The following is a 10,041-nucleotide window of genomic DNA, read 5'->3' on the forward strand; positions in this document are numbered from 1 at the left end:
ACAGACCATGTAACAGCCAAAATCATAAACTGATTCCTAACTTAGTTCCAAAGGAGTAACTTCATGGTAAATACTTTTTGCCTATGCCTTCAGAACTCTCACTGTTACTGGTTCAACAAAAACAAAAATCCCACAACCACCCAACCTCGCTGGATTTAGTATTTCAAATGAATTGTGCATCATGATCCCATTCTCCCAATATTTCTTCAGCTTTCTCTCCAACCAGCTCAAACAAATTGGACATGGGGTCTGAGGGACTGCAGGTCAATCTTGATATGTGTTTTTTAGGAAGTAATTTTTTTTTACCTTAATGAGCCAAGTACCATCTCCATGCTACAAATCACAACAATCTTGAGCATTATCTTCTTCTGAGAAATCTAGTAATAGATGGATGTGAAAACTGTCCTTTAATCCAAACTACATTCTATTTTGAAACTAAAAGATTATATTTCATAATTGGCCTCAGCCATATGACAGCAACAATGTGCAAAAGAAAATCTTCTCATGTGAGAGGGTGTTACGTTGGCTTTAATTTGTTCTGCACCTGTCACTTCTACGAAAAGGAGAATTTCCTTGATAGAGAACGACAGTATCTGTTTCTACTGAGTACCAAGTCATAGAAAAGGAGGCAAAGACTTGATTGGAACCACAACAATTCCTGATAAGTTGGGGCTGGCATTCAGTAAATAGAGAATCAAAGTCTCCCTGACCCCTAAGTACACTCTACAAGATTTTGATTATTGATTCCACATTTTATGATATGTGAAGACAGTGGAGAAGAGCAAGGACAAGGAAAAAAAGGAAAGAAGAAGAAGAAGAAGAGGGGAAGAATTGAGAAACAGTAGATAAATAGGATAGAGGGAGATGGGTAGCCAGCCATAATCTTCTACAGTGATATCAGAAGCCTATGTAACTAGTGTTGAGCCTTCTGATATCCAAAGCAGAGGAACAACCATAGCCTTAACCTGTCTAATGGAGCAACACAAACTGTATTCTATTCAAGTTGTCACTACATCTTATATCCATTCTTTTTTCTTTTTCTTTTTCTTTTTGTGATAGGCAAAAGAGCCAAAAAAAAAGTAAATCAAATGCACAGGAAGTACACATGCACGCTCCGAAGAAAAAACAAGAAAACACTCTTATTGGCTATAATCATCATTTCTCTTCTCATCGGCTTGAGAGCAAGCCCATTTTTTAGCATAGGTGTGAGAAACAGTTTTGATAAGACAGGTGTCAAGATTCCCAGCAAATAGTTGAATCACCTATCAAAAACAATTAGTTGTCATGCACCAAGCATGTGACAGTCAAGCAAAGGATGAGGACAATCCCATATCAGAAGGCAAAACCAACTTAATATCTCTATCATGAAAAGCCATGAAACAAAAACCACATACCAAGCTAAATATGTAAAACCATGCAAATGGAAGTACTCCTAAAAGGGCAAGTCCCAGAAACAGAAAGTAAGCTACATCCTCCTCAAAGCCACTAAAACATTAATCCAAGCTACATGATAACTTAGGAACAGAGACAACTTCACTTCTACAGAATCCCATGCAAGTGCCAACCCCAGTAGTAAAAAAAAGGGTTGTATAAGAACAGATCTGCAGTAAAAACATGCAGATTTTGCTCTTCCAATGATGGCTATGGCCCCTATACCATCAAATCTTTTGAGGCCAATGTTTTAGCCAGAAAAGATGACATGCCACTTGAGGACCAAGGTAGATGAGATCCTTCGTTTTGCCTATTGTTTTGGACAGCAGGACATTGTGCAGATTCATATTTTGCTTCTTTTAGAGGCAGTCCCTTCACTCCTTTCTATGTTTTTTTTTTTAATTTCTTTCATTGGGGGCCTTCATTCCTCTCTATGCTTTTCCTTCACTTCTTTAAGGCCATGATTTCAGAACATCAACAGTTAAATTAATCATTTCAATTTAACCATTTCAGATATATACCTGCTCAACAAACAGAGGCTATAGTTGACCAATAACTCCATCAGAAAAAGAGGGAGTTTAGATCTACAGAGTTCTCTACCGATCTCCTTAAATATTAAGCATACTCAATTGGCCTTTTTTTTCCTTGATAACCGGGAAACCCCACCATGGCAGGGCCCTTTGTTCTCACCCATGGCTTCCCTGGGAGCTTGACTGCACCTGCCACCACCAACACTGGGTAATCCAAGGACTTCCAATGGCAGGAATTGAACCCAAGAAAGTGTTCCTCTACCACACATCCCAATACTCACCCTTACATCTACATTGGTTCTTGTAGGTTGCCTTTGCATTCCTTCACTATTACAACTTCTCAAAACCCTTATATGGGAGTAAAAGTATGGATTCATGTAATTCAATAATGAATTTTGTTTAGAACCACCATACTCCAACTGGTGGAAATCTAGTGGCATCAAAATCATAAGAAACAAGCAACAGTTGCACAACAAAATGCAAGGATCTAATCATGGTTATGGTGCATATTACATGTGAATTATTGTGGATTCAATTTACAGAACTAGGCAACTACATCTACAACTGAATCCATATTGTTCCAGTAAGGCTTATAAGAAAATATTTGTACACTGATGAAGCAAACTGCATCTCACATACTAGAAAAGACTTTGGCTTCAATTGAAAGAACTAGGCAAACTTTGTCAATCATTAATCTATATTTTTGCAAAACTTGTCAACCATAGATCTATATCATTATAGTGATGCTTACAAGCAAAAATATTTGTGCATTGATGCAGCAGACTGCATCTCACACACTGGAAAAGACTTCTTACCACATCTAACCAGTTCCCTGAAAGTTAGGAGTTCAATCAGAAACCATATTATCCTAAGTCCTACAATGAAGATTTTCACAACTCAAGGTGCCCATTTTTTCGGTCTGTGCCTTAGGCAGCTGCCTAAAGTTATTCATAATAATCCCTTTCTATTCTATAATCTTCCTAAAGTATTCATAATAACCACTCTCTGTTCTAAACCCCTTTTGGAACATTCTTACCACAACCAACTACTAACAAGATATCAAATCGAAAGTATTAATAACATAATTGAGTGAACCAGATAAGATGTGGGACAACATGAATAAAGCCTTAAAATTTTGAATGATGCACATTTGGTTCAACATCTCCAATTTAATCAACTCGAAATTTGCTACAAGATCCATTTATCCCTCATGCCTTCAGTTTGAAAATAGTATAAATGACAGGAACAATGCAATCCAACTAAAAGATTGCATGCACTGAATGAAAAATTATAATCTTTGCTAAATGCTCAATTTTTGTAGCATTTCATTTGCTCAACACAATCAACCAATACAGAAAATCCAAGCCAGAAACAGCAGAATCCAGCCATATACACCTTTCCTCTGGTACTCCCATATTCCACCACATAATTTTCCGATCTAAAAAATAAAATGCAATAGCTCAAACAACATAAACATAAAAACCCTAGATTTCAGTTCATTTAACTGTCTGAAACTAAATGGTATTTCAATTGATAAGAGAATCGACAAAGGATGATTCAGTAAACAATTTGTAAACCACCCAAAAAATCCTAAACACAAAAGAGTTGCATTTCCATGCCAACCATTTGCATTTCCAACAAGTAAAACTAATCCCACCAACAATCCATAATTTGGACTCAAAATATAACTAACAGAGAGAACAACATGTAAATCAAGAAACAGGCATACGTTATCAACCCCCGATGCTCATCTCCACAGGATGCCAACTCCACCAGGAGCCTGGTGCAAACCCTCGTGGACCATAGCACAAAAACCGCCGCCATCCCGAAAATCACCAGCCCACCTTGGGGAACAAACAAGGAAAACGCCGATAAAATCACCAGTGGCAGCATACAATACCCAATCAAACTCAAACACCTGTAAAGATCCAAATTCCCATTCCTCCCAGCCAACATGTTGAAGACAACATACAAGAACAAAGCAGCTACGATAACCCAACCCAAGATTATACCGAAATGTATCTTCCCGGCGAGCAATTGAAACAATCCGAAACTCATCAAGAACAGAAATGGTCCCGATAAATCGGCGTCCTCGTGAAGATTCGGGTTCACACGAAAAGGGTTGAGGATCGATACCGTCTTGTTCCAGATTTGCTTGGTATTGATACCAAGCTCTTCGAGAAGCGGCGGCTCGTCGTCGAAGTTGGAGCCGATGCCGATGGTGTTGCCGCCGAACTGGGGGGTTGGAAACGACGTCGCAGCGGCCGCGGAGCCCACGTCGAAGGACATGAACGGGATGCTAGGATTTGCAGGGCGCGGCGGCTGGAATGGGGCGGTGGGAAGGCGGCGTTGCGCCACAGCGGCGGGTCCGGGATTGCCGCCTGCGGGGAAGACCACCGGCGGAACATTGAACTCCTTGGACATTGGAGGGAAAATTGGAAAGTGATCTTCCTGAAAAAGTTAGGGTTTAGATAGAGATGGGAAACTGTGGGAAAAAGAGGAGATCTGGGGGATTCGATGGCGGGGCTAGGAAAATGGGGGATTGGATGTGAGGAATTGTAGGGAAAGTGGAATCGCCGAGCAGCGATGGGAATTGATTTTCTTGGAAAATGAGAATTCGGGGACTGTAAAATTATGTGAGATGTGTTGGGGGTTTTTGATCCGAGTGGAAAGCTTTTGAGATCGCATCACACACTGTTTTCACAAATATTTATTACCGGCAAGTGGGAAATGTCCATTATCCTTCACACTCCACACTCATATGGATGATGGATCTCCCTCTCAAGTTTCCACTATAAAAATGATTCCCTCTTTCTTAAGGATTTTTATCTGATATATTAAACTTGTAAATAATTAAATTGGGCAATCCACCGCGTCAATTATGAAATAATTTATTATTATTATTATTATAAAAGAAAAATAATAATAATTTTAGAAGTTTAATTCCATTGTCTTCTCTAACATTTTTACTCAATACACATTATTTATGATGATTTGAAATTTTATCAAATACCCCTTCTCTCATGTTCATTTGTTAAAGGGTAAATAAATGTGTCATGACCCCTTTGAAGGCTGATGTAGACGACTTTCGTTTCATTTTCTTATATATGGTTTTTTATGCGTGTACCGTCTTTTTGCACTACACTAAGACGCTTATATACATTGTTTGCAATCTTCCTTCCTCTCTATTTGATTTGCCTCCTCGGGAGTTAGAGCTTAGTCATCTCTTCCCGTGCCCTTATCTTATGCCCTATAGCGACAAAGAATGCACTTATTTCGAGACGTTCAAAGCAGAGTGATGGATCAACTTGGTTGTGTAATAACGGAAATAGCAAAAAAGCATTCATCCAAGAATAAGGGTTATTTTCACTTACTTCCTTTCTCATTCAAAATAAGAAAGATATTTGATAATATTTTAAACCATCAAGGGTGAAGTATATTCAATCAAATCTTAAGAAAAGGTGAATGAAATTAATCCAAATTTTACATTGGTCATATTTCAAAATTTTTTCTAATATAAATTTTCATGTATATACCATGGTGCCAGCCCCTTAGCCTTCTGACTCAATGATGGAGGAAATGGTCTCATGGGAAGGCCTTGCACCAATGGGGATCCTAGACGGAGAGCAGGGATAGCTTAGAGATTTGGTGGTTCAAACCCCAAGAGACAAAATAAGGAGATTAGTAGGACAGGCTCTAGTCGCGCGCAAACTAGACGGGCACTATGCATGCACCAGACAGACACCACGCGCTCACTAGACAAACACCACACGCGCACCAAACGGACACCACACACACACCAAATGAGCAGTGCACGTGCAAAGTAGTCTTGCGCACCAAGTCGCACCCATGCATGCACCAAGCCACACCCGCATGCACACTTAGCGCACATCAGGCATATGTAGGGCTATGGAGTTGGTGCAAATGAAGGATAAGGTTTCTTATGGAATATAATTATTAATTATTTAAATATTCTATTATGTCTCCTTAAGGAGGTCTGATGTCTTCTCTAGACATCCTAAGAATGGCTTGTAATGCTCTTTAAGGAGGAGGGGTAGGTGACACAATGGGGCACCATGGAACGGCCTTGGGTGTGCCTAGGACATACGAACGACACTCAAGCACGCACACATGGGCTCCACGACATGTGTGGTGTGCACCTCGTGGCAGCAATGGCATAGGGCCTGGTATAGCCTACCTCCTCCCTACGCATCGCATAGGGGCACGATGCCTTATGCACCAGAAAGGAACAACCATGGGTGCAATACCATGGCTCAATGCTATGGAGCCTTGACCAAATAGAGGAAGATAAACACATGCCCGAGTCATAGGCACTTTGACATGGCATGGGCTCAAACATCAGTGTAAGAAAGGTACACTGATGCACTAAACACCTGGTTGGTTGGTTGATGCATGTTGTTGATTCAGAGGGCCTTGATCAAAGACACTTTGGTAGACACTCATTCATAAGAGGCAGCTTGTTAGGGGAACTCATTAGCAACTCGATGAGAAAGGGCTTGAGGGGACGACAACTAGCTGGTGGTAGTAGGTTGACCAGGACAACACTTAGCAACAAGGAACTAGCAAATAGTTGTGGTGCTGGTGGCTGGTGCGAAGAGACACCTCGATTCGGAGGGGTGTCTCCAATTGGGTGGTTATGGGCGGTTGGATAACCATCAACAGACTCCTTGGTTTGAAATTCAAAAGGGAAAACTGTAGGCTAGGTGATATAAAAGCCTTCTGCATCTCTGAAACAAATGATGGATGGTGTTTTTGAATGCTTAGGACTTTAAGCATTGTAATCTTTGACTCTGGCAAAGTGTTGAGGCACTTTGGAAACAATTTTGTATCTTGTAGTTGATTGGAATAACACAAGTTGGGAAGTGTTCTCGTAATTGCTTTGGCCTGTTACATTGTTTTTTTAAGGGTTGAAGAGAAAGGTTGGCTAAGAAAAGGTTCTTAGCACCACACACTCAGTGAAAAATTTGGGTAGATTATCATGGGTGTGACAGTAGCTATGTGGATATATTACATTAATTATTGAATGTCTTCTCTTAAAAAAACTTTTTTTACATGATGAGAGAAGATAGTTATGAATGTATTGCTAAAAGTATATGATTTTTTAACATCATTTTTGGAAAAATAATTTTATTATAAATTTATAAATTTATAAATTGTATTAGTATTAAAATCTTACTAAAAAAATAATTATATTATGGTTTTTTTTAAGAAAATAAGAAAACACATGTGTGATCAAATTGAAAATGCCAATAATACCCTCACATATATGTCAATCAATATACAAGACTCTTTCACTCCATACTTAAGGCCCAAATTTTATCATGGAACATGGTCACTAAAAATAAAGAGTTGCAGGACTATCTTAGGTTGGCAAGTGGGCCAAAATTCATACATGATGTTGAAAGTAAGTGGAATGTGTCTAATTGATGTCCAAGCAAAATAGAGGCTTCTACAAGCTTCATAATTTTGACTATAAAACATGAATCGGGATATTAGTTTAGACGTTTTAATATCATGTTGGATTTTCATAGAGGTTTTTACATTTATATAGTCTTTGTGGGTATTATTTTTAAATTTTACCCTAATGCTTACATAGATTTCTCTTTAAGAAGAATTATTTGTAGTCAAATTAGATTTTTATTGATTTAAAGAATGATATAGGTATAATATTTTATTTTGTCATTTGAATCTTGCTTTCTTAGTTGTTAATCAAGGATTTGAAGCAGTTTGATCTTGAGTCGTTTATGTTTAATTTGAACTTTTGCTTGATTTAGTTTTTAAGTTAATTTTTATTTGGATATGGTTTTGACTTGGATCTTGGAATGATTTAGGTCTTGAAATGGCTTGAATTTTGACTCAACTTGAATCTTGGTATGCATGACTCGAGTTTTGACTTGATACCCACTCAATCTCTTGCACGTCCTCGTGCTATCATGTTTTCACCAAATGATTTCAAACCTTAACTTGAAAATGTCAATTGATGGCCTTGACTTATTTGGAAGAAACTCTTTTTTCCCCTCATTTTAGAATATGGTATAGTGTAGAGTTCAAAAACAATTGTAGTCAATTTTGATATATAGATTCCCTTTATCTTCATTAGTGATTCTTTTTCCTTGACTCATGTTTTCTAGTTCTTCCATGGCTATGTTGTCACTTGAATTTATTTTTACACCAAGTTTTATACCATTTGCTTGTATAGCTAATTCTTCAATATTTGTATATCAATCCAATGCACATTCTTTTAATAAGGTGAACAATTGCTTAACTAAAAGGTTTCCCTTTACTTTAGCAATATTGCATATTTCCACAAAGTAAGTTATATGTTATTTTAGATTTCTTTTTCCATCAAAATATTAAAATTTTGGTAGTCTGTAACCCATTAAAATTTGCATTAACTCAAATCTTTGTTTATTATATGATAGAGAAAATCATGAAATCCACCATTTGATGTCTCTAAGGTGAGGTTTTTTAGTTGATTTATTTGAAAGAACTTGAATTTTTTTTTTTTTTGTAGCATCTTTCTATTTAAAGTAATTTCTAAAGTTGTCTTGAGATGTATCTTGACATCATTGTGTGGTGTCATTTGCCTGTCTTATTGTGAGTCCAAGCATGTGAAAAATGAATTAATGTTAACATCCTACTCTTAAATGTTTTTTTGCAAGTTCTTAAATGGTTGTAATCAATCTCATAACATGCTCTTCAATGGAATGTGCTTCAACTATGCTCTTGAATAGAATGTGCTTCAACTACTATGACTAATATGATGGTATTGTTCAATGTTGGAAAAGTTCATTGTGAAGATATATATGAAATCATAATCCAATGATCCATTTACTTAACCATGCCTTTTTTTTTTTTTGCCCTAGGCAAAGCTAATGAGATGATTGAATTTACAAGTCACTTCATGATTTGTAACTTGATTAAGGGAAGTACCATGCTTCGAGTCATAGGGTCAAAACTTTTCTTAGACTTTGTGTAGAGATGTTTTGTTCGATGAAGAGAGATGAGAGGCAAAGATGTCCCAACATGTGTGTTAGAAATTTGTACAGAGATTTCTCTTTTTTTTTTTCTTTTTTTTTTTTAAATCATGTATAATTAATTAGATTTTTATTGATTTTAAAAATAATATGTACATAATATTTATTTTATCCTCCAATTCTTTATTCCCTAGTTATTAATCAAAGGATTGAAGAAACTTGATCTTAAACAACTTGAGCTAAATTTGATTGTTGATTTTATTTAGTTTTAAGTCCTGACTTGACTTGGTTTTTGTCTTAACTTGAGCCTTAGTGTGATTTAGTGGTTGTTTGGTAAACAAACTTAATAACTTAAAGTTACTTAATAACTTAATTTAAGTCATTAAGTAAATTAAGTATGTTTAGTAAAATAACTTAATGGTACGACTTAAAGTAAAAAATAACTTTAAGTAATAAGTAAAAATAATTAATTTATTCTTAAATCTACATCTTATTTTACTTTTTTACCATTATTTGTCTTAATTATTTCCACAATTTCTTTTGTTATTTTATGACCTCCATTATTATTTGTCTTTTACTCTAATTATAATTTATGAGGATAAATGTGTCAATTTAATTATTTAGAATAAATTTTAAGCCATTTTTATCAAACAATCTTAAACTTGAAGTAAGAATTAAGTGATAAGTTTTAAGTCAATAGTTTAACTATAATTTAATTTAAAGTCAACTTAAGTTATTAAGTAATAAATATTAAGTTTTACCAAACACCCTCTTAGATTGTAGCGTAACTTGGATCTTGCCTTAGTTTGATTTAGGCCTTTATTTGACTTGAACAATGTTGAGCAATTTCATTTCATATTGAAGACGTATTTATAGATTTCGATACTTAACCTTAAAGCTCGAGGTTTTAAAGATTTTGATAATTTAAAGACATTTTAAAGAAATTCAAAATCAGTTTTAAGATTTGAAGAACATTTACATCTTCCTTAAGGAGATCCCCTTTAACTTTTGTCTAGTAGTCTATCTTGAAAGTGTTGGAATTAACTCTATTTATAAGGATTGAAAGCATCATACCTAGATAG

General features: G+C 36.2%; 1 protein-coding gene across 1 annotated transcript; it reads right to left on the reverse strand.

The window, feature by feature from the left end:
- Positions 1–3,257: 3,257 nt before the first annotated feature.
- LOC117929263 (protein YIPF5 homolog) lies at positions 3,258–4,697 on the reverse strand. Its single transcript, XM_034849535.1, has one exon. The coding sequence runs from the start codon at positions 4,383–4,385 to the stop codon at positions 3,639–3,641; it is 747 nt and encodes a 248-aa protein (XP_034705426.1). The 5' UTR covers positions 4,386–4,697; the 3' UTR covers positions 3,258–3,638.
- Between the last annotated feature and the right edge of the window lie 5,344 nt (positions 4,698–10,041).

This window comes from Vitis riparia, chromosome 13 (assembly GCF_004353265.1).
Source record: "Vitis riparia cultivar Riparia Gloire de Montpellier isolate 1030 chromosome 13, EGFV_Vit.rip_1.0, whole genome shotgun sequence".
NCBI classification, from domain to species: Eukaryota; Viridiplantae; Streptophyta; class Magnoliopsida; order Vitales; family Vitaceae; genus Vitis; species Vitis riparia.